This window comes from Microtus oregoni, unplaced genomic scaffold (genome assembly GCF_018167655.1).
Source record: "Microtus oregoni isolate MIOR12 unplaced genomic scaffold, Mior012 000020F_ref0000438, whole genome shotgun sequence".
NCBI classification, from domain to species: Eukaryota; Metazoa; Chordata; class Mammalia; order Rodentia; family Cricetidae; genus Microtus; species Microtus oregoni.
Window position 1 is genome coordinate 24,010,299 of NW_024543079.1, and position 25,643 is coordinate 24,035,941.

The following is a 25,643-nucleotide window of genomic DNA, read 5'->3' on the forward strand; positions in this document are numbered from 1 at the left end:
CACGAGGCTGTGGCTTACCAGAAAGGTTCCTGGTCCTTCTCCTTTGGCAGCTGCATGGTGTCCCTCTGACTCTGCCTACTCTCTCTATGTATCTCTTCCAGTCTGGCTATATTCTGCCCTGCCATAGGTCAAGGCAGTTTCTTTATTAACCCCCACATCATCTCCCCCTTTCTATCTAAATAAAAAGGATGGTCTTAACATTAATATAATAAAATTACAAATACAAAACAGCTATCAAGCAAGAATTATAGTTACAATAGTTAGTCCATTTACATTTGGAAAATATCATCTATTCTATCTTGTGAGTCTAAAGTTTTATATCTGATTTGTCTTTTACCATAACTAAGGAAAACTATAACTATCTGTTATTAACTCTTCAAATTATATCCAAAAGGATATAATTTTACCTAAGTAAACAGAAAGTGCATTGTAAGCAACTTCCAAAACTAGAATTGACAGGAACATACCGTTGCCTGGATAGTCACCCAAAGTTCTTCTGTAACATTGGTGCATCCATCTTCAGCCTTCAGGACCATAGTATCTGGCAGACTTTTCCATGAAGCAAGAAATTTGAAAGACTGTTTCACCTATATTGGCAGAGTTGATCAGTAGCTTCCTTCTGTGTCCTGCAGAATGTCTGGCAGTTTCTTCTGTGAAGCAGGAACCCTCAAGGACCATCCTGTCTTTTGAAAGGTTCAGCAGTCATTTTTCTGTGGGTCCTGTATGTCCAGTTCTTACAGCATAGCCTAAAGCAGTCCCGGCAAGAGCAGTTTCTTGCCCAAATGACTAGCCTTGTCACATTGAAGGCGAATCCCATAACGAGGTTCTTCAATGCTCATCATCCTCTTGACGTAGATGGGTGCAGTAGCTGCCACAACCTTGGTGGCTTAAAGCAGCAGAAGCTAGGGGCAGAGAGATGGCTCAGCAGTTAGAGAACCGGAGTTGGGATCCCAGCACCCACATAAAAAACTGGGAATGGTCGTAGGAACACCTGTGACCCCCAACACTGAAGGAACAGAGACAGAAGGATCTCTGAGGTTTGCAAGCTCTAGGTCCAGGGAGAGACCCTCAGAGGAAGAGCAAAGAGAAGGAGGAGAGGACACTGAAACCCTCCTCTGGCCTCTGCAAGGGCATAGGTGCACACCCTCACCCCACCACCCCCATCACACAAAGACATATAAACGTTTACAAATTTTACAAATAAAAATTTACAAATGTAAATAAATAAATAAGCCCAGAAGTGCACTCTGACAGAGTTCTGAGGACAAAAGTCCTCTATCTGTAGCCTTGAGTTGAAACCAGGGTATCAACGGGAACTACACTTCTGCCTCTCGTAGTTCCTGTGGCCACCAACATTTCCTGACCGGTGGTGCCATTACTCCAAGCTCTGCTTCCATGATCACAAGGCATCCTTTTTATCTGTATAGTCTGCCCCTCTCTCTCCTAATGACGTTTATAGTGATATTTAGTGTCCTCCCAGATAATTGAGGGTAAACTAATCTTAAATCCTTAATTTACCTGTAAAGACCTTTGTTCTAGGGAAGGTCACACTCATGGTTTCTTTCATGATCTCATGAATGGAGACAAGGATACCCTCTTCAGGGAGACAGTATGTGTATCTTAGTCTATAACAGTGGGGGAAAGCAAGGAAGAGGAGGAAAGGACTTTGAGATCTCAGACCTTCCTACTTGAAGGGTTACCCTCCTTTAGAATAAATATCATTGTCAATTGGCCTCTTCTGATGTCACTGGCAGGATGGTAGCTCTCTATATGCACCAGGGGCCGCTCAGAGCTGTGACTGCAGGGACAGTGAGGACCTAGGACCTTCGCCACTGTCTTCTAAAGCTCACTGTGCTCGAGAGGAAAAGACCTTGCTTCCAGCCTTCCCTTCCTTTCTCAGCATCCTTTTCGGGGGGGGGGGAGCTCCCTACCCAGGCTTGATCACCCTCCGCATCCTGGAGGACAGAGCTCTCATCCTTTGGTCATCTTCAGAGCTGGTTCTGTTTGGGTCTCGTGTTTGACACTGAGGTAGTCACTATGGCCAAGGTGACAGAGGCTCTGATTAGCTGGGTAACATGTCCACCTCTCACAGGTGGGGTGGAGCCAGCCTGTCTAGAACCAAATAGGTTTAGAGCTGGAAAAAGCAGTTTGTCACTGAGAAAGGCTACAGGGAGGGAAGGCCCTGGTACAGGTAAGAAAACTGTCCTGACTTTCCGAGACAGTGTGCCTCAGATGTGGAGACACGGAGACCTCTGCAGAAAACTTCCACTGTGCTTACGGACTGAGTAGACTCTTGGCTCAAGTGGGAAAGGCCCTGCTAGTTCCTATTGGGGGCTCTACACGTTTTATAGAACCCCGGATGAGAGCTTAGGGGCATTCAGGCCATTCCTTTTACATTTCTATTGGCATCTGATCCATTGGGTTATGGAATATTCCTTTATACTGTGTGTGAATATATTTCACTGTGATTGGCTTAATAAAAAAGCTTAAATGGCCAATAGCTAGGCAGGATTTTGAGGGCAGAGAGTGCTAGGGAGAAGAAGGGCAGAGTCTGGGTAGTCGCCAACTGGATGAGAGGAAGCAGCATGAAAAGATGAGGCAAATGAGCCTTAGGGCAGAACACAGATTAATAATAAAAGTTATAAGAGCTAGCTAAAAACAAGCCTAGGTTGTCTGGGCAGTGGTGGCACACACCTTTAATCCCATCGAATCTCTGTGAGTTCGAGGCCAGCCTGGTCTACAGAGTGAGTTCCAGGACAGGCTCCAAAGCTACACAAGAGAAATCCTGTCTAAAACAAAACAAACAAACAAAAACCAAAACAAGCCTAAGCTATTGGCCGAACATTAGAACATGCATAATTAATAAAAGAAGTCTTTGTGTGGTTATTTGGGAGCCAGCAGTCCAGACAAAAAACTCTGCCTACATTGGGTCTATACACTAGTTTTTCAGGAACACTGACTCTTCTTACACACACACATACACACACACCAGTTTTCAGAGTCTCTATGCCACCCTGGTAGGTCTGAAATTTACTACTTGCCCAGGCTACCAGAAACCTTGGAGCTGTCCTCTCACCACTGCTTCCTGAGTGGTGAGATTGCAGGTGTGCACCACCACCCCTCCTGCCTCCCACAGAACTTTGGAAGACGTTTGTCACCAACCAGGAAAGGCCTTTTGTTCCAAGTACTCTAAAGGATTGTATTAAATCTATATATGAGGGCTGGGCTGCAGCTCAGTGTCAGGACCTTTGCATGGCATAGGTGAGCACCGGGAATGCATTCTGTACTCCAAAATAAGTAAGAAAATGAAAATTTAACTCTCCAGATGGACTTGCGCTTTCTTCCTAGTTAGGAGTTCCCTGGTCTGTTACATGGTCTGTCCACTATCAATATCTTCTTTAAAGTCTTTCAGTTTCTCCAAAAGAAACCTGCACATTTGGAAGGTCTTATTTCCAGGATCTTCACGTTGTTGACACTACTGTGACCATTCCTCTTCATTGATTCATTTTCCTGACTGCTGCCAGCATTTAGCAGTGTAGTCACGGGGCTGGAGAGATGGCTCAGCAGTTAAGAGCACTGGCTGCTCTTCCACAGGACCTGGGCTCAATTCCCAACACCCACATGGCAGCTCATGGCTGTCTGTAACTCCAGTTGCAGGGGATATGACACCCTCACACAGAGAGTGATAATATACGTAAGCTAAAAATAAATAATTACTTAAAAAAAAGAAATGTAGGGCTGGAGAGATGGCTCAGAGGTTAAGAGCATTGCCTGCTCTTCCAAAGGTCCTGAGTTCAATTCCCGGCAACTACATGGTGGCTCACAACCATCTGTAATGGGGTCTAGTGCCCTCTTCTGGCCTGCAGGCATACACACAGACAGAATATTGTATACATAATAAATAAATAAATAAATATTTTTTTTTAAAAAAAAGAAATGTAGTCACGACATACTCATATCTTCTATACAATGACCTACCTTTCTAAATTCTATTAATTTCATAATATACGCACAGACTCTGCTGGGTTGCTCACATAGATATCCAAACTGACTATAATAAATGGTAGTCGTATCTTTTTCCATGAAAATCCTTGTACCTTGACTTTTTTTCCTCAACATTAAACGGTGTTCCTTGGCTGACCAGGAACTCACTGTGTAGACCAGGCTGGCCTTGAACTCTAAGATCTGTCTGCCTCTTCCTTTCAAGGGCTGGGACTAAAGTTGTTAAGAGCTGGACAGCCATGCCCAGCTTGACTTCTTTTCTATTTTATAGCACCTTTAGGGGAATTGACAAAATAATGAATGGAGGCTTGAGACCAGCATTAGACTGTGTTTGCTGGTGTTGTCTGTGCAGGTGAATTTGTTTATCACACACACACTCACAGAGACAGAGAGAGAGAGGGAGAGAAATACAGACAGACAGACAAAGAGAGAAAGAATACTTCTGCTTGTCCGTTAACAATTGAGCTACTCCTCCAGCGGCAACCTATTTCCTATGGCTGTGTGTTCTGAGTACCACCGAGCAGGTCTGTACTTGTCTATTTCCAACCTGACAGCAGTTTCTGGAGAAAAAGCCTTAACTAAGACTATGTAAATCTTCTGACCTGAACTTGAACCATGGGAAGGGGAGGCAGGGGAGGGGACTCAAGAAAAATGTGTCACCTCCAGGACAGAATGAGAGATGAGATGGGAACACAAGTTGAAGGAGATATGTTTAACCACAGGCAACATTGCTGTTGGAGGTAGTGAGTCTTTCAGTACTGGAAGGATTCAACTGAGCTGGATACCCATTCTATGGATCCCATACAAGATGCTCATCCTCAGTATTTCATGGGGTGTGGGTTATATCCTGTTTCTCATCTTTTGCTTCTTCAAGTCTAAAGTTTTGTTATTTTAATAAGATCTGTTTGCATACTGCTTTTGAGGCTGCATTAAATGCAGAGGCTGGTCCTTTGTACGTTAATGATACTGATAAACACATATCAAGACTGAGTTTTAAAAATAAGAGAATAAAAGCACATTAGGATTCTTTTCTTTTAATACTTTTTAGAGAGGATTTGGCAAATTGGGGGAGGGGAACCGTGAACAGAATGTATGAAAAATAATTATTCTCAATAAAAAGAAACAAGAAACACCTAGCAAATATATATCATAGATGTATATCCCTTAAATCGTATAATAAAATCAAATTTGTTATTCTTCATTTCCAGTGTCCTCAAGTTTGCAAAGCCTTTTAAGGTTTCTAAACATATAAACCACAAGTCTATATGATCTTTTTAAATAACAAAAATAATGATTCAGTGATTTGAAATCCGGAATAAGGGAGGGAAGGAGGGAGGCAGAAAGGCTAGCTTTAGCAATAGAATTGACTGGTTCTTGAATAAAAATAAGGAATTTTGAATGAAGTTTTGAAAATCTTTAAAGATGGAGGATAATTCTGTGGCTTCGTGGTTTTATTTTTACTCTTTCATTCACCACGCTCCTTCTTTCTAGCAAGTCTCCAGTTTGTTGGCAGATAAAAATACATCTGCAGAGTTGCCCAGAAGCTGCGCCATTAACTCCGTAGCCAACAAGCCTCATTTTCTCTTGCCGCTATAGACATGTCTCCCTCCTCTAGTTTACCAGGATCAAAGTCCTTTTCATTCTTAGTCGAGTTTTCTCGGAGGAAACCTGAATCCAGAGTTGATCCCAGATGGGGTCAATCCTTGAAGACAGATAGATCGGTAATCGTGGTGCGAATGCCTTATCTTCCCGCACAGCCTCGCCCGAGTTGCGCCCCCTCTCTGCGTTCCGTGAGAATACGGCAGGCAAGTCCAGAAATCCGTTACCAGGCTTCTGTATCCCTAAAGGCCAATCCAAAGGCGGAAGAAGATCGGGACAACCTCTGTATTGATTCCCCGGGCCAAGTGGGTCGGGAGCGCATCGGGTCGTGTTATGGGCAGGTGAGGCTGGCGGTTCTATGAACCGCAGACACCTGAGCACCCCTGGCTAGACGAGCCCGGCAGCCTCCAGCAGCTGGTACTCGTCTGCTCACCCCCTGGAGCCTGGCGCCCACGGCGGTGGCTGTGTGGGTTGTTCTGGGCGCAGCGCAACAACGCCTTGGTATAGGGGTATCGGGGTCCCCAAAATGAGCAAGCCTCCCCTATAAACTTAGTATCTTTTACCAGACACATCCACGCCCCCTCCCCCACACTTCCCTTCAGGAAGGAAAACAAAACAAAACCCCCCAAAAAACCCTAAAAACAAAAAACTCAAAGCTTTCCCGCCGTCTTCAACGGCGGTGGAGGAGAGAGGGTGTATCAGTTTTCAATCCTTGGCTTCCTGGATGGGTCTTTTCTTGCCTCCGAATTTGAGGATCCAGTGGTTAGCGTAGGCAATAATGGGACAGGTTGAGGACCAGAGAGACTCGCTTTAAATAAGCTTTCTCGTGACTTGCACTTGGCTTTTGTCTTGATTGTGCGTTTATCTTGGGTGAAGGGACACCTGGGGTGCAAGGTTTCGGGGTGGAAGCTGCTTTGGTAATACCAGCTTTATTTTCTTAGACTGAGTGGCACAGATCAGGAAAGCGAAGTGCTTCAGAGATGCAAGATTTTTAGATTTATTATTGAGGGGTGTTCCAGATGATAAGAAACTTAAGCTCTCAATACCCCTCCCTTTACCTGACAAGCGTCCTGTGGACCCTCCCATATCCGACCACCGAGATTCCAGAAAGCCTGGAAACAGTCCCACAAGGTCCAGAGCCAATTTCTGGCTTGCTTGACCGAAACAAATCCACTTGGGAGGTGGGGGCCAACTCGTGGGAGACCCCAACTCGTAGGAGAGGTGCGCGAGGCAGCGGACCTGGGGCTTGTTTTAAAGAGTTTATTTCATAAACTGCACGTGATGGAGGTATGAAGCAGAGGGTTGATTTTAAAAATGTTCTTCCTTTTTTAAAAAAGAGGAGGGGGGAAGAATCAGACGTTAAATTCTTTTGCAAACATTCATGCCTAAGGTAGGGCTGGATCAGGCAGCCCCGGCCGCCGGAACCGGTCGGACAGGTAGCGAGCTTGTTGACACCGTTATGTTGCAGGGCGCATGCTCACTCCCAAGTTTCCTGGTGCCTTTTCTATTCCACCTTATGAAACTTTTTCCCCGGCGTGGTCTCACGCGCGATTTAAGGCATAGGTGTCGCCGAGCCCGGAGGCTGCGAGTCACCCGGAGTGAGGGGAGAGGCCGAGGCAGCGCGGCAGGGGGTGCAGGAAGAGGGCAGGCAAGGCGGGAAGGTGGGCTCGGGACTCCCGGAGCCAGGAGATCCAGGCGCCTCCACCGCCACTAGCGGGGAGCAGCGGGGAGGAGGGGGCCGCAGTCGGAAGAGGGGATCCCACCATGCCCAAAGTCTTTCTGGTGAAGAGGAGGAGCCCGGGAGTCTCGGTCCGCAGCTGGGATGAGCTCCCGGATGACAAAAGAGCAGACACCTACATCCCAGGTGAGGAGCGTGGGGGCCCGGCCTGGGTGCGGGGCTCCCGGGTGGGGGCAGGGTGACCGCGGCCCTTCTGCTCGCGATCAGGGCTGACGTTCCTACCCCTTCCTCTCTCGACTGGGGTCGTGGGGGTTCTTGCGGGAGGGGGAATCGAGGACCAGGTTGGGAAACCTGGGACGCTCGGTGCTTTCTCCCTAGACAGGGCTAATTGCCTGGCGGCGGGACCGTTGGCTGCAGCGCGGGCCGAGGTGGCCCTGGAAGGGGGTGGGAGGTACTGAGGGTTTCTTTGCCCCCTCTGTCCTCTAAGCCGCACGTGAAGGTCCGCTAACCTCTCTGGAGCGAGGCAAAGCGAGGGCACACCCGCCTCCGCGGGCGCGAGAGAAAACTTGGCGCGCGGGGTTCTCCGCGGCGCATGGCCCTTGGTGCTTCGTGGGCGCCGGGGTGGCCTGAGGACCGGTCTCCCGGCACCCTAAGTTAGTTCGAGGGGCCGATCGCCCGGCTGACTCGTCTACCCTCGGGACGTCGCCCACTTGGCGAGGTGCCCAGGTCCGGGGCGGGGCGGCGGCACCGCCCGCAGGTCAAACTGCCGTGGGCGCCCGGGCGTGACGCCGCGTGTGGTTGAGTGTCGGGGTGCGGCCCCCTCCCTCCGCAGTGAGCCTGGGCTGTCTGCTCCCCGACCCCCCCGAGGACTGTCGCAGCGACGGCGGCAGTAGCAGCGGTTGCAGCAGCAGCAGCAGTAGCAGCGCTGGGGAGCCCGGAGGCACCGAGAGCAGCTCGTCCCCGCGCGCGCCAGAGCCTGAAACTCCTGAGCTCCACGACGCCGAAGGCCCCGATGGACACCTGGCAGCGATGCAGCGCCCGGTTGCCAGGTCAAAAATCAAGGTAGGGTGTCGACTCTGCCCCCGCCGCCACCTGCACCACGCCCTGGCGTCCGGCTCCGGAGCCCCGGCGCCCCTCCCTGCCGCGCCCGCCCGCGCACGGGGGCCCAGGCGCCGCACGCCGGCCGTCACTCCTGCACCTGCCCCTGGGCGGCAGCCAGGCTCCGCGCGACCTGTCCTCTGTGCCACAGTGCCCGGGTTGCCAGCATCTTAAGCGGATCCAGCCCCCAGGGTGGTGGCCCTGTCTGACCCTGGTAGTGGCTCAGCTATCCGGGTTCAGATGCCCACCTTGTCTCCAAGGCCAGACTATTAACTAGGTGACCCAAGATTTCGGGTGGAGAAGGAGCGCGACCCGAGATCTTAGACGTGATGCCCTCTGGGACGCAGTCCTTGGCACCTCGAGGTCCTGAGAGTTGTTTCCCTCCTTGTTTTTTGGGACACAGTGAGCCTTGCAATCACCGCTATTCCCAGTGCCCTGGTGGTGGAGCCTGTTAGACGGGAAGCTGGTTGTGCAGGGCACTGTAGATTTGCCTTTTCTCTCAAATCTTCAAGAATTAAATTAGTAGGTAAAAGATGAAAGGGTTCACCTGCAGATTTTTTTTAAACGTTCCTACCCTAGTGGGTTGGAATGTCCCCCTCGAAAGCTATAGAAGGCAACGTCTTATCTGGATGGCCATCAGCGCCTTGTTGGGTGGAACTTCCATGACCACCTGTTCAAAGGTATCCGCTACCCCCAGGATTAAGGAATCCTGTCCCGCTGACTCAACGGCCCGCCAGAGGGGGAGGGGAGGCGGCGCGGTTTTTGCATAAACCCCAGGTCCTAGCCTGGCCGGCTATAGTGCCACCTTGTACAAAATGAGCCATAATTCTAGGGTGCTCCAGAGTATCGGCTATCCAGGTTCCCAGGCCCATGCAGGGAGGGAAGGGTGAGCCCAAGAGTTAGGCTGGGAATAAAGAAAGCAGCCTTTTCTTTCCCCATGGGTAGGCCGGGAAGCATTTGGTTCTGAATTAGGATTTGAAGCCAGAGCACCGGAAAGACTTGAGGATTGAGGATGCTGCGAGCTGGGGGGAGGGGGGGGGGTAGCCATGACTATACTTAGCAGAGTGCGCCGAGGTTTAGGGTGAGTGGTCCGGAGGCTTTTGGGCCAGGCGGGGTTAAGTGGGAGGGGAAAGTTTTCCTGAAGCGGATAGCTCTTGCCCTTTGGGAAATTCTACAAAGTGCCCCACTTGCATATTTATCGCCAGGCTAGAAAGACAATTGTAAGGTTGTTTGGGGAAGGACAGTAGTTCGTTAGCTTGCCCCTCCTCCATCGCCATCTCGGTAAGGAGAGAAGCCAGTCTCATGAGATTTTGGAAGATCTCTTTTCTGCCTGGGGCAGACACAAGTGTTGGAATTTTGGATTAAGGGAGTCAATAAACCCGTCATTTCCAAGATAAATTGCCTCTGTGGTGGGGGAGGGACTTGGGCATATTTGCAGACCGTTAACAAGCAACCTGCTCCCCACACTTTTCCATTTCCTAGGGAGTTTTTATTCATTGAAAGAGGTCAGGTTCCTACCCTTCCTTTCTAGACCAGCATTGGAGACATTTTGGTATTAGGATTGCCAAAGCCTCTGGAAATATCTACCCTGGTATGGACAGTTTTCAAATGACTGATCAAATTGCCCACCTCTTAGCACAGTGTGTGACTACTTCACCGGGATACAGAACTCAAAGAATTTCCTCTAAGAATTAGTTTCTTAGCTTGGTGGGGTGGCCCGTGCCTTTAGTCCCAACACTCAGGAGTCAGAGGCAGATGGATCTCTGTGTTGCAGGCCAGCCTGATCTATATCATGGAGTTCCAAGCCAGAGAGGGCTGCATAGAATGAACCTGTTTCAAAACAAGCAAACAAAAAAAAAGCTTGGTTTTTTTTTTTTTTTTTTGACTGGAAGAAGAAGAAAGCCATTCAAGAATGAGGATGATCGTCCCCACCTTCTGTGTCAGACAAGCACCATATAACTGAGTTACCTCCCCAGCCGTGTGTACGGTTTTAATGACTTGAAGACACACATTGGGCAGTGGGCTTGTAGAACCAAAGAAAGGGCAGGTTTGAGCCTGTGCCCTACCCAGAGAGGAAAAAATAAAACCACAATAAAACGTCCAGCAGCATACGTTATGTCTGCTCTGTGCAAGACAGACAAGAGATAAAACACTCCTAGTGTGTGCCTTCCAGAACACGCTAGCAGTAGTGGTTACGTGTCTATGGACTACATCTATAAGTTCTGCAGAACTGTGCAAGCTTGGGAGTTTTTCATTGCTCTGGGCTCTGGTTTCCTTACCTCTAAAATGAAGATATTTGTGCTCTCTGCCTGATGGGCAAAGGGTGCAATGCAGTGTATGCTCGCTCACTATGATGGTCTCTGGTTCGGCAGGGGAAACACCTGCAGCCCTTCTGTAGAGGAGAATGAGGACCAAACTGGAAATGCCAGCAAAGATGTCATTGCTGAGCTGGGAAGGGTTTCTGATACGGATTCCAGGGCTGTGGAAATGAGGGGGCTGCTCTTAGGGTGATGCGGGCGAGCCCTGTGCTTGAGTAAGGAATCAATGTCCTGGGGAGCAAAGGACAGGAAATGTGCCGGTTAGGATCAGGGACAAGTTGGCAGCATGGAGCTGGAAGTGAAGCCTAGGAAAAGACAAGAGCAGTCGAAGGGCCAAGCTAGGTGGGCAGAGGAGTAGCTTTTGAAGGCTTCTTTTTTTTTTTTCTTTTTTTCTCTCTTTTTTTTTTTTTTTTTGGTTTTTCGAGACAGGGTTTCTCTGTGGTTTTGGAGCCTGTCCTGGAACTAGCTCTTGTAGACCAGGCTGGTCTCGAACTCACAGAGATCCGCCTGCCTCTGCCTCCCAAGTGCTGGGATTAAAGGCGTGCGCCACCACCGCCCGGCTTTTTGAAGGCTTCTGAGGGAAGACTGGGAACATCTTACTCCTCAAAGCCACTGTGAACAACTGTGTGAGTTCAATGAATAAACAGAGTGGGGAGCCGTTAGCATTCTTGTGCCCTCACTGACTGCCCCACAGGAAGGTCATCAGACAGCCCCAAGGTGAAGGTTTTGTTATTGCGCTGCCCTGCACCGGGCACCTGGGGGTTTGACCACCTGGTAATGTTGGCTGTGGTGAGCGGGTCTAGGAAGAAGGCTTGGAACCAGGCTGGGAAGATGGAGCTCATCCCTGCTTGTCTGACCTTTCATTGCGGGCTTTTGGGGCAGGTTGTGACGTGATCTCTTTAAGAATTCTGTAATTTAAAAAAAAAAAAAAAACAGCAGGTTGTGGTGGGGAGATGCATCCGTCTGGGGGTTCCAGTCAAGGACCTCATTTGCAGATCCCTAACTGTGGGCTAGACAAACCCTGGGCATACAGGTGCTCCCTGTCTCTAAGTCTTACCCCAAACAAAAGTCTAGAGCGAACTTGGTGAGTTGACTCACTGTGGCTGGCAGGACCCTGGTGCAAGTAGGGACTAGCAGGCGAATTTCCATTCTCATCCCATCCTAATCTGTTCTCTTTTGGCTTTCCCCTCCCTTGTGAGTTCTGCAGAAGTATAGCCAGGGCTGGTGGCACAACGCCTTTGATCTCAGCACTGGAGGCAGAAGCAGGCCGATCTTTGTGGGTTCAAAGGCACCCTGGTCTACATATGCAATTCCAGGTCAGCCAGGGCTATAGAGTGAGACCTCGTCTCAATAAAAAAGGAAAAGTATTCCACCTTTTATTTGGCTCTCTAGTGGGTGGTGACAGTCTGTATCGAATGTGTGCCCTTTTTTCCTATCAACTTTAATTATGAAGAGTTTCAAAGACAAAAACATCTGTCACTTCGTCCCTGCCCGTCCTTACTGGCTTCTATCCCCCACCTGCCCATATAAGACTTTGAAGCGGTTTTCAGATATACTACAGTCATGTTCTACATAACTACGGGCCGTACGTAGAACTGTGGTCCTGGGAGGTTTTAATGGTGTGTGACGTCTTAGCCGGCTCAGCTTGTGTAAATACACTCTGCAATGTCCAAGCTGTGGCAAAATCGCCTAAGCAGGCTTTTCTCGGAATGGGTCCATCATTAAGCAATGGCTGACTGTATTTCCATTATAAGTGGTTCCAAATGGGCCCCAATCACACCCACTTGAATTGTGTGTTCACATTGTTAAACGGCTTGTAAATGCCTGCTCGCCTCCTCCCGTTTGTTTAATCAGGTCCGTGTAATGTCCACACGCTGTGATTGACATTTGGCATGGCCTTTAGTTGCTTTTCATTTACATACCTTTTCCTCCCCATTTTTATGTACTTGCAGGTTAATTGTTGGAGCCAGGGGTCTTTTGCTTTGTAGAGGTCCCAGCAGCATTAGTCACCTTGGGCATTTCTCAGTCTCCGTTAACTTCAAATGGATTTTAGGGATAAGGGTGTACCATCCAGCAAGCAGGACAGTCCTTGTTAAATGTAGCTTAAGTCACATAGGATTAAAAGAGAAAGTCCTTAGTGCTGCTGAACTGGCCGATTCTGCATAGAGATTTCCCATCATAGAAAGCTGCACGGGACAGCACCGTTCTGTGTGCTTGATCAGCTATTTGGTTTTGGCTTGAACATGTCACTGTGTGTGTGAGAAGGTGAAGGGTTGGGTTCCATAAACAGGCAGTGCGTGTTTGTTACCTTTCTGGGGTGGTAGGAGCTGTTGATGCTTAGGGTGTAAATATTTTTGGCATTGCAAAATAGTGATATTCCAGTTCTGTTCCTCTGTTAGCTGTAGCTGATGTTGACCTTGAGGCCTTGCACACACTAATCACCTGCCTTCCCGTTGAGTCACACCCTAAGAGACCTCCAGAAGACACAAGTCTTTGCTTTGTTTTGTTCTTAAGTTTTTCGAGACAGGTTTCTCTGTGTAATAGTCCTGGCTGTCCAGGAACTAGCTCTGTAAACCAGGTTGGCCTCGAACTCACAGAGATGGGTCTGCCTCTGCCTCCCAAGTGCTGGGACCAAAGACATGCGCTGCCACCACCCGGAAGAAGGCATATTTCTGTAGAGACAGAGTTTTACCTCACATTCTGTTTGGTTTCGTAGGGATAGTATATTAGGACAGTCAGATGAATACTTGATCCCTGTTTGGTGTGACTGTGCACACCTATAGTCCCAGCACCCAGGCTATCTATAATCCCAGCACCTGGGAAGCTGAAGGCAGTAGTCTCTGGCAAGCCAAGCTGTGTAATCACATAATTATATATATATATATATATATATATATATATATATATATATGTCTATCTGTCTATCTATCTATCTATCTATCTATCTATCTATCTATCTAGATATATCTGAGCATAGTGATGTACTCCTTTAACCCCAGCATTTAAGAGGCAGGCAAATCTATGTGAATTCAATTCAAGACCAGCCTGGTGTACTTAGTGAGTTCTAGGACAGCCAGAGCTACACAGGGAGACCCTGTCTTAAAAAAAGAAAGAGTAATAACAAAACCAAAAAACAAATAAAGAAAACCCAACAATGAGAAGTGTTGGTTTCCTTTATGAATGAAGATCATCAACTGATTGACAAATTCTTCAGTGTCTTTTTTTGTTGTTGGTTTTTTTTTTTTTTTTTTTTTGGAGACAGGGTTTCTCAGTAGCTTTGGAGCCTGTCCTGGAACTCACTTTGTTGGCTTGACCTTGAACTCACAGAGATCCTCCTGCCTCTGTGCTGGGATTAAAGGCGTAAATGGCCACCGCCCAGCGAAGTGAGAAGGGTTTCTCTGTGTTGTCCGGGAACTCACTGTGTAAACCAGGCTGGCCTTGAACTCACAGAGATCCACTCGCCCCTCTCTGCCCGTACCAAGTGCTGGAATTAAATGCCTGAGCTACTACCACCTGGCTTCTTCAGTGATCTGAATTAGTTATTTCTTAACAATTGCTTTGATCCATATTTCTGTTTAGCTTGTGTATGTGTGCAGGCCTTGGCCCACTCTGAGAGACAGTTCTCTCCTGTCAGATAGGTCCTGAGCTTGAACTCAGGGCCTCAGGCTTGGGAGAAGGCGCCTCTACCAGCTGAGCCATCTTGTTGATGTTCTCTCTCTCTCTTTCCCTCTCTTTTAATTAATGAGTATTCATAATTCTGGGTTTCAGGAAGGTATTTTCATGTTAATTATTAGTCATTTTAAATATTGTTTTGAATCATATATTTAAATAGTTAAAACTATCGTTGTACTTTTATCTGGACAGTGGTGCTGTGCACCTTTAATCCCAGCACTCGGGAGGCAGAGGCAGGTGGATCTCTGTGAGTTTGAGGACAGCCAGGGCTACACAGAGAAACCATATCTCTAAAAAGACCAAAAAAAAAAAAAATCAGAAACCAAGAAAATGGTTTACTTTTTAGAAGAGAAGGGAAACTGAATGTAGGTAGAATCGCCGCCTGTCCTGTCTCCCTGCGCTTCTGAGCATCTTCCTGGCTGCACATTCGGCCAACCAAACTCCTTTAAGAGCAAACTCGGCAAAGTCAGGAACATGGCCTTCTGGACTTGTATCCTCAGCACTCCGTTAAGTGAATGACCACCAGCCTACAGAAAACAAAAATACAGACCTGGAAGGAAGAAGGCCACGACACCTAGACAGGAGTTATGTAATATGCAGGGAATAATATAGGAAGCAAGAAGAAAAGGGAAGTGTGAAGAAATGCTTGATAAACTCAGTGGGAGAGGGAAAGGGGAAATAGAGAAATATGAATGAATGAATGAATGAATGAATGAACGAATTGGAGTCAGTGCTGGGGCTTCAAATCAGGGCATCAGACAGGCTAGGCAGACACATATACCTCTAGCCTCTGCCACAGTTTTAAATCTGAATGCAGATGAAGTGGATTTTTGTTATTGGAAGAGACCTTGCAGGTTTAGTTGCAGAAAACAGAACCCGCTGCAGCTATTTTAAGTAAAGAATGGGTAATTACACGGCACTAAATGAACTAGAGACGTAGAACTCCGAGGAATGACTCAGAAGCCTACAATGCAGAGCCAAACCTCTGAGGCAGCTGCTGGGTTAGGGTTCTCTTCTGCTCCACCCTCACCCCCCAACCCCCTGCAATTTGATGCGTTTGTTAATAATCCAGGGTCAGATACTTTGCTCCTGCCTACCTCTGCTCAGTTAACTCGGGGCCTAATCCACATCATTTCAGAGTTGTGTAGCTGATAGAGCCCAACTTAAGCTTCAAGTCCTAGGTTCGAGGGAATTTGGGAAAAGGAGTTTGTAACCTTGCAGTAGAAGAAGGCTGGCTAAAGGGGAGTTGGTATACAAATGGAGAGTAGCCATTCAGAGGCTATATACTGTGCGGACTCTCGTTCAGGCGAAGAACGCAGAGAGTTTTCATTAAGTTCCTGATAGTTGTTAGTGGCAGGGGTCATTTCAGTGTTACAGTAGTGCCTTGCCATAGTCAACATATAACTTGGACGCTTGAGCTATTATCTGAGTCATAGGTTAAGGAATATGAAGTTATTTCTCATGTGATATGAGATAAGAAATGAGGATTCATGGCCAGACCCATATCCTTGTCTTGAGGAAGATGTAGGCACAGAATTTGGGGGGAACAGACATTCAAAATCTTAATTTGGGGCCGGGCGGTGGTGGCTCACACCTTTAATCCCAGCACTCGGAGGCACAGGCAGATGGACCTCTGGGAGTTCGAGGCCAGCCTGGTCTACAAGAGCTAGTTCCGGGACAGGCACCAAAGCTACAGAGAAACCCTGTCTCAAAAAAACCAAAAAATAAAAATAAAAATAAAAAAATTAAAAAAAAATCTTAATTTGGCATCTATAGACCATGTATCCACAGGTCAGTCCCATATCCTTGAGTCTTGTTTTTGTTTGTTTGTTTGTTCCTAGACAGGGTTTCCCTTAGTAGCCCTGGCTGTTCTGAAACTCACTCTGTAGACCAGGCTGGCCCTGAACCCACAGAGATCCGATACCTACCTGTCTCCCAAGTGCTAGGATTAAAGGTGTCTGCCATCACTGCCAGGCAAGTCTTGGTTTCTTACTTATTCACAAGTCTAACATTTATTTTTATTCGTGTGTGTGTGTGTGTGTGTGTGTGTGTGTGCCTGTGTGAGTTTATGTGCATGATGTGTGTGCAGGTGCCCACAAAGGTCAAAAGAGAACACAGTATCATCTGGTACTGGAGTTGTAGACAGTTTGTAGGCGCTAGGAACAGAACCTTGGGTTTCTGCAAGAACAATACGTGCTCTTGATCGCCGGGTCTTCTCATCTCTCTGGCTCCACTTCCATTCTCCTTTTCATCTCGTCCTTTGAGGAGGTCCATTCTGTCATGTGCAGGAGTTGAGCCTTAGGTGACGAATGGTACACGAACCCAGGCGTCCCAAAGGAGTTGGAGCAATGTATTTAGCATGTTTTGAGCAGGCGGGTGTAGCTGACACGCATGACAGTGGAAATCTTATCCAAGTGGCCACCAGAAAGTGTCCGGGACTCGGGATTCTCCGGTGGATACAGGAGCATTGATTTAGTGGCCTGGTCGGTGGAAGCATCCCACGACTATAAAGGGTTGTTCCCTTCTGGGTAGGTTTTCCCTTAGGAGTTTGGCAGGCAATGATCTTAGACACCTGGGAAGTTGGTCATTCCAGCTCAGGTCCTTGCCTCCCTGGACGCTGCTGACACTTCAGACAGTCCTTACATAACGACTGGTTTGTTGTGGGTTGATTTTTTTTTTGTTGTTATTGTTTTTGTATTTTGTTTTGTTTCTGGCCACAGAGGCCTGCTTTTTAGAACTTAGTTGGAATTTGGCTTCTTTTATTAGATGAAAGCTGAGATCCAACAGAGAACAGGGCTGTGAGCAGAGACAAGCCAAGTCCTAGGCTTGGCGAATCACTCATCCTCTCTTTATCTTGCTCTGAATTAATTTCCAGGCTGATGTCATTTCCCAGCCTCTGTGGCAGTTTCTCTACTTCACTAATAAGCCTTGGCAAAGTGTTGACTTCAGATAAGGTGAGGCTGGGGAGCATTTCCAGAAGATCACCCTCCCGGAGACCTGAAACAGCACCTAGTAGTTAAATGCATTAATAACTTCCATTTCAAACACAAGCAGGGGGCTGGAGAGCTGGCTCAGTTGCTGAGAGCACTCATTGCTCTTGCAGAGGACCCAGGTTTAGTTCCCAGCATCCACAAAGTGACTTCTAACTTCCATGACTCCAGTTCCAGGGCATGTGATGCCCTTTTCTGTATTCTGTACCAGACACACACGTGGGCAAAACATTAATAAACATAGACTAAAAAGTAAATCTAAAAACGTTTTTAAATAAGTAAATTATTTTTCTTAAAAATATTTATTTATTTATTTATTTATTATGTATACAATATTCTGTTTTGTGTGTATGCCTGCAGGCCAGAAGAGGGCACCAGACCTCATTACAGATGGTTGTGAGCCACCATGTGGTTGCTGGGAATTGAACTCAGGACCTTTGGAAGAGCAGGCAATGCTCTTAACCTCTGAGCCATCTCTCCAGCCCAAATAAGTAAATTCTTGAATTGCAAGCAGAGATAGAGGAAAAAGTAGGCTGAGTCAGTGAGAAGCCGTGTAGCTGCTGCAGGAGACAGATGCCAGGTGGAATTTACCAGTGGGCTACAACCACTTGGTGATACACAGATGAATAGAAATGCATTAATTTAAGATATAAGAGCTAGCCAGTAAGAAGCATGAGCTAATAGGCCAAGCAGTGTTGTAATAATAAAAAAATAAAATAAAATAATTAAATCCTTTAAAAGAACAAATGATGCCAACCCTGAGGGGAACAGAAGCTGTGCTTCTTGTACATTGCTGGGGTCAGATTTAACCACAGCTTTTTTGGTTTTTTTTTGGGGGGGAGGTTGTTTGTTTTTTGTTGTTTCATTTTGTTTCGAGACAGGGTTTCTCTGTGTAATAGTCCTGGCTGTCCTGGAACTCATTCTTGTAGACCAGACTGGCCTCGAACTCACAGAGACCCTCCTGTCTCTGCCTCCTGAGTGCTGGGATTAAAGGCTTCCACCACCACCGCCCAGCTAGCCGCAGAATTTTGGGTGAAGGATTTAGGGCTTATGGCTCACACTAAAGGAATATTCTCTCTCCCATCAGAGAGAGCAAAATTGAAAAGCAGAGTAAGGAACAGGGAATTTTGACCAGTTATCTTTGTGTGTGTGTGTTTTCTTGCCATGGTAAAAGTGTATGTGTGGAGGAGGTGTCAGGAAATGTCTTGCATGAGTTGGTTCTTCTTCCACCATTCACCGTGTGGATTCCAGGGATCAAACTCAGAATCATCGAGCTTGACTACAGCATCATTACCCGCTGGGCTGGCCCTCTCACCCGCCCTCGGATACTTTTGTTTTAGCGTTATAGAAATTTGGAACCGCTCTAGGTGTAGTAAGACTTACTTTTGCTGCTGTTTTTTAAAAAATAAGTAGCTTTCTTCTCTTTAATTTACTCCCAAGAGGCAAATGCCATTATTCATATTTTGGGGGTGACAAAATTAAGGCGGAGAGAAGTTAAATTGCTTGCTTACATTCTTGGGTTGTGGGAAGAAATGAACGTGTTGAATTTGGGAAGCCGGGAAACTGGCTCTGCTCTTAGCTTCTCACACTCCTGAGGAGACTGTGTGGTACCTCTTAGTATGTTTACATGTAGAGGAACTGATCTGGGGTTGTGGTTTGGGTTTTTCAGGACAGGGTTTCTCTCTGTAGCCCTGGCTGTCCTGGAACTCACTGTATAGATCAGACTGGCCTTGAATTCAGAAATCCCCCAACTCTGCCTCCCAAGTGCTGGGATTGCACCATGCCTGTCCTGATCTAAGGTATTAAATAGGTATTTTAAAAATGGCATTTCATATCATACAGATGGTCAAAGCTAAAGATCTATTCAATCTCTTGGAATTTCTTGCCTCTCTATGGTTGTTTGTTGTGCCTTTGTGGGGGTGGTGCAAGGTTGTTCACGTATGTGTGGGTGCAGCCTATGGAGGTCAGAGAAAACCCTGGGTGTCATCTTCAGAGATGCTGTCTCTTTTCTCTGACTGTGCTGGCGGCCACCAGCCAGGCGAGACTGGAATCCTTCTCTCTTGTCTCCCCAGCTCTGGGATTCGGCCATATTCCACGGCATCTGTCGTTTTCAGGTGTTCTGAGGCTCTAATGCAAGTCTCCGTGCTTGTCAGCACTTCGCTTACTGAGCTAGCTCCCCCGTCCGCCGCAGTCTTTTTATAATTACCGTGGTTAAGATGTAATTTTGGTCTAAGTTTTGGTTCATGATGTAACTTTGGCATATTACCTGTAGAGCCAAGTAAAGAAATCAGAGTGGCTGCTCTGCTTTGAACACCGAGGAGAGAGAATGTTAGCTGTAAACCTGTGGGAGCATAACAAAGATGGCCCAGACAGCAGACGCAGGACCTGGGGAGGGAGGACTGGTCCAGGAATCAGTCATGTCTGCTGTGCCCTGGGAGGGGGGACTGAGAAACATGGCAGGTCGGATCTAGGGATGCAGCTGCGTGGTAAGAATGGGTTCTTGATGTACAAAGATTCTACGTTCCATCTCCAGTTCCAAAGTTAACAAGGAAAAATGCAAGCAGTATGACAAAGCTGATATTCTGGAAGAAAATCTGTTTGCTGTTGATCTTTACTGTTTTATTTTCATTTATTTATTTTTTTAAATGTATTTATTTTATATGTATAGGAATTTTGCCTGTGTGGCTGTCTGTGCACCATGCGAGTGCTTGGTACCCATATACACTGGGAGAAGGCCTTGGGTCCCCTGAGATTGGAGTTACACACAGTTGTGAGCTATTATGTGGGTGCTCGAGATCGGACCCAGGGCCTCTGGAAGAGCAGCCAGTGCTCTTAACCACTAAGCCATCTCTCCGGTCAATTTATTTTCAATTACGTGCACGTGGGGATCGTGTGCACACGAGTGCGGGTGCCCTCAGGCCAGAAGACAGGGTCAGATACCCTGGAGCTGGAATTATAGGTGATTGTGAGTCACCTGTCAAGCATGAGTAATGGAAACTGAACTCAGGTCCTCTGCAAAAGCAGTCTGTGTTCTTAACTGCGGAGCCACCGCTCCAGCCCACTGTTACTGTTTTAGCTAATCCATTTCTTCTGTGCAAGTAAACCCAAATTGAGTAGCTAAAATAATGTATATCCTATTTTGTTTCTTTCTCTCTTTCTTTTTTTGGGGGTTTGTTTTTTGAGACAGGGTTTCTCTGTAGCTTTGGATTAAAGGCGGGCGCCACCGCCACCCAGCTGTATAGCCTATTCTCTGTATCTGTGGAGTGGCTGGGTAGTTCTTGGTGGCTTTCTCTGGAGGTTGCAGACATCCCTGATGGACTGCTTAGGACTTAGTACATTTATTTTGAAGCCCATACTAATAGGCATAGCATCCAGTCTCTTGCTATTTATTATAGACCAAGTTTTAAAGCACCACACCTGGAATACACCTACAAACCAAATACCCCTTTCCTTATTAGAAGTGGTACAATCTGGCAGAAACTAGTTATTGACAGTGATCCTTAGCCAATTGTTTCTGTCTCTTTATGTTTTTTAAAAAACAATACTTATTTGTTTTATGTGTAAGAGTGTTTTGCTGCATGTATATACATAGATCATATGTGTGCCTGGTGCTCATGGAGGTCAGAAGAAGGTGTTAGATCCCTTGGCACTGGTGTTATAGACAGTGTGAGCCACCATGTGGGTGGGTGCTGGGACCGTCCTCTGGAAGAACAACAGGTGCTCTTAACATCTCTGAGGCATCTCTCCAACCCTTCCTTCCTTCCTTCCTTCCTTCCTTCCTTCCTTCCTTCCTTTTTGAGACAGGGTCTCCTTTTGTAGCCTTACTGTCCTGGAGCTCACCGAGTAGACTAAGCTGGCCTTGAACTCACAGAGATCCACCTGCCTGCCTCTGCCTCCCCGAGAGCTATAGATGAATAAAGGAGTGTCCCACCACACTTCAGTTGCCTCTGTCTTGTCTGGGAGTTCTTTGTTCTCTGTCAGGCGACCTCTGCCCCTCTGTAGCCGTGTCCTTTAGAAGCCTAGAGTACTCAGTGGGCCTCAGTTAGTCTTTCTCCTTTGTCTTCAGAGCTCTCTCTTGCTTGTGGAGTAGATCTTACCCATTGGGTCCCCAAGGTGGACACTGCTCCTTTCCATACTCCTGTGACTGCTTTCCCAGGCCCTGGCAGCTCACACTGAACCAGACAGATGGCTATTTTCCACCATTTTCTTATCTCCACTCTCATTTCTGCTTGGCCACAGGACTTGGTTTCCCTGCCACCCTCTCTCTCCCTTGGTGTTCCATATCCCAGCAACTATGGCATCTTTTTGGGAAAAAGCTACTTTGACAGTGCTTTGACCAAAGGGCCCATCGGTCACTTTAGTGCTAATGCAGACACTGGCTCCGAGCCAGTGAGAATGAACAGGAGAGGAAGCAGCCTAGGAAAGCCTGTCCTGGCATCCTGCGGCCTCCCTGCGTCCTGAGATCACTCCCGGCTGCCCAGCGCACTAGGTACTGCCCTTGGGCATGGAGAACTGGGAGGCAGCGGTGTGAGTGGACTCGGGCTTTCTGTCCTCAGGGCCTTGAGTGGAGGAGTCCGCATGAACCCCTCAGAAGTGTAAATGTAATAGGCTATCTGGAATGGAGTGGAGCAAAGTCCAGGCAGCTCTCTATACCCGAGGCGTCCACATTCTGTGGATTCAACCCATTTGAAAAGAACACAGTGTCCGTGCCAAATATGTACAGATCTTTTTCTTGTCTTTTGTCCCTATTCCTTAAACAGTACAGCATAACACTAGTCACATAAAGTTTACGTTGGTACAAAGTTCTATAGACATCTGTTTAGGTCATATAGATGTACATGGGATGATACCCAAAGCCACAGTGTTGTTTTATATCAGGGCCTGAGCACCTGAAGGATTTAGTGTCTGCACAGGATCCTGATCTCCATCTCCGTGTCAAGGGATGACTGAACTCTAAGGACTGGTGCCCAGCCTCATTTCTCCTTCCTCTTCCTTCCTTCCCCTCCACTAACTCCCCCATTTATTTGTTTGTTTGTTTATTTAATACAGGGTTTCTCTGTGTAGCCCTGGCTATCCTAGAATCCATTCTGTGACCAGGCTGGCCTCGAACTCAGAGATCAGCCTGCCTCTGCCACCCAAGTGCTAGGATTAAAGGTGTGCACCACCACTGTCCAGCTATTTCTTTATTTTGGTAATAGTAGGGCTGGAGTGCAGGACCAGCATGTCCAGGTTAGTGCCCTGATGCCGAATTGCACCTCCAATCCTTGAGCTCCCTACAGGCAGAGCAGCTGGACCATCTCCAGGGTCTCCGCTGGTAGCACACCTGACCTTAGAGCACGTCAGATCTGGTGTTTCACATCATATCGACGGTCAATCCGGTGTTTATCCAGGGAGACAGCAGAAGTGGCTGAGAGAATCCTGCGCTGGAGATGGGGGACAGGCAGGAGGCTGGAATTCAGTTGTGATCTCAACTGGTGATAAAGCTCTGGAATCCTGACTCGAATCACTTTCCCAAGTGATGGTTTTATTTGTGCACAGTTTGGGTATCTGGACCTGGGGCGTGGCCCAGCTAGGCAGTTTTCATCTGAGTGGTGTTGTCTGGGACCACTCGGTTAGGTAGTGGTGACCCTGGGTTGGACTGGAAGGTACATAGCTAGCACCGTGGTGCCCCCTGCATGGGGCTCTGGCTCTCCACATGGCTAACCTGACCTCCGTCGGCTTCAGACATGGAGGCTGGCTTTTGAGAAGGAGGCAGTGAAGCTCCCAGGTGTCCCATATCCCAGAATTAACACATCCCTTCTGCTCTCTGTTTAGTCATAAGCCCTGCCCTGGTTCAGGGGGAGAGAAATCATCTCCATCCTTCTTCTATTCCTTTTTCAAAATTTGAATTGCATTTACTTATTCTGGGGGGTATGCTATGGTCTGTGACAGCTTGCGGGAGTTGGCTCTCTACCTTCGCTGTGTTGGTCCCAGGGATTAAATTCAGGTCGTCAACCTTTGTCACCAAGGTTGGCAGCAAGTGCCTTTCCTCACTCAGCCACCTCTCCAGTCCTGTTTCCATTGCTTGGAGTCTGGACCAGTACTCAGAGGCACAGAGAAAAGAGCTGACTGTGTCTGTCTTTGGGAACCCTTGACAACAGGACCAAGACCCTTTCCTTCTGTTCTTCCATCCTCAGCATTTGTTCCTTCCTCATGGTGCAGGCTGCTGGGGCTCTAGCTACTGGGAACCTTGCTTTTCCCTTAAGGAGATGTCTTTTTCATCAGTCAGGTGATCACATGTCTGTGTCTTGTTAAAAGGCTGCTGTCACATGCCTTTAATCCCAGCACTCAGGAGGCAGAGGCAGTCAGGTCTCTGTGAGTTCGAGGACAGCCAGGGCTACACAGAGAAACTCTGTCTCAAAAACAACAAAAGGCTGCTGTAAGATAGTGCAGAGATAGAAAGGAAAGATGCTTTGCAAAACCATTTCCCAGTACCGGCGTCTTCACACCTGTCTCAAAGCTGAGCCTGCTTGCCCTTAGAGGGAGCAGAAGCCATAGCCAGGCTCGACCTAGAGAGAACACGTCTGGTTTCCCAAATGAGCCCCCTGTGATCTCACGTACTCTCTCTCTGCTCCCAGTTTACCACAGGCCTGTGCAATGACTCCGTGATTCACAACTGTGACCTGTGTGGCAAGAGCTTCCGCCTGCAGCGCATGCTCAACCGTCACCTCAAGTGCCACAACCAGGTAAAGAGGCACCTGTGCACCTTCTGCGGCAAGGGCTTCAATGACACCTTCGACCTAAAGAGGCACGTTCGCACACATACAGGTGAGGCTGCGCACGTGACTTGTTCACTTCCAGTTCCTTTGTCGTCCATCCATCCGTGTCATATGTCTGTCCGTGTGCCCTCCCCTGCCAGTCTTGTCACCTGTCACATGCGGGCCACCTCTCGTGGCCTAGTTTTGCTCCTGTAAGGATGGGCACAATGTACAGGTTTGAGGGAGGCCAACACAAAAAGTCTCAGCCCCCTTAGTCTGACTGCAGAATGGGATGCTTAGGACAGGCTTCAAATATTTTGTGCCTCCTTCTCTTGACTCTTGCTTTATTATTGTCATTGGTTTTGTTTTGCTTTTTTTAAGGTAAGGCTTTGTCACGTGACCTGGCCTTGAATTCTCCAACCTCCTTCCTGGGCTTTCCAAGTGCCAGGATTGAAGGTGTGCACACGCGCACTGCTGTGCCTGGCTGACCTCTTGAAGTAAGCCTGCCTCCTGAGGCAGCAGAACAGCTGCCCTGAGCTTCCTAATGGAGCAGGCATTTTCCTGGAGACCTCTTCCTTGGCTTCCCAACTTTTTTTTCTTCTCCTCCTCCTCTGCCTCCTCCTTCTCGGGATAGAACCTAAAGCCTTGTGCATGCTAAGCAAGCATTTCCCCACTGAGCTACACTGAGCCCATTTTCCAACTCAGGCAGTCTGGATTTGAGGCCTCCTCTGGTGTGTTTCAGAGAGTCTGGGGGATGAATTTTTGCCTTGGTTGCAAACCTGCTGATTGGTCACAAGCTTCATTAGTTTTATCTTAGGCACATCTGGCCTCTAGGCTTCTCCACTTGAGGTCCAGTCTGTAACTTTGGCCCAGTAAGTCCTGGAGGAAAATTACAAGGATGCCACTTCTCTGCTCAAAATTCTGCAACTCCAGGTAGAGTAGATGCAGGCTTCTCCAGGTAGAGTAGATGCAGGCTTTTCCATTTCACATGAGGTCTCTCACTATGTGGGTCTTGTCATCAAATCTCCATCAACACCATCCCATCCCATTTAAACATGACCCATCTTTTCCTTTTTCTTTCTCTTTCTTTTTTCTTTTTTGTTTGGTTTTGCAAAACAGGATTTCTCTGTGTGTAGCTCTGGCTGTCCTAGAATTTGCTCTGTAGACCAGGCTGGCTTAGAACTCAGAGATCTGCCTGTTTCTAATGCTGGGATTAAAAGCATGTGCCAGCGTGCCTGGCTATGCATTTTCTTAATATATATATATATATATATATATATATATATATATATATACACACACACACACATATATATATACACATATATATGTATATATATACATATATATATTCTAAACTGAGCTTTTCATTGAAATGACATATCCAGCCAGATAGTGGTGGTGATGGTGATGTACACCTTTAATCCCAGTACTTGGGAGGCAGAGGCAGGTAGATCTCTGAGTTGAGGCCAGCCTGGCCTACAGAGCAAGTTCCATGTCCAGAAAAATGCATAAATTATAGGTCTCTAGATCTAGATGCATGCAATTA

General features: G+C 47.5%; 1 protein-coding gene across 1 annotated transcript in view; it reads left to right on the forward strand.

The window, feature by feature from the left end:
- Positions 1-6,925: 6,925 nt before the first annotated feature.
- Positions 6,926-25,643, forward strand: part of Ovol2 (ovo like zinc finger 2) — a 28,603-nt gene continuing 9,885 nt past the window's right edge. The window contains exons 1-3 of the mRNA XM_041670505.1: positions 6,926-7,465; positions 8,112-8,341; positions 23,975-24,164. Coding sequence (XP_041526439.1) covers positions 7,366-7,465; positions 8,112-8,341; positions 23,975-24,164 — 520 coding nt within the window. The 5' untranslated portion in view covers positions 6,926-7,365. The remainder of the gene's footprint in view (positions 7,466-8,111; positions 8,342-23,974; positions 24,165-25,643) is intronic.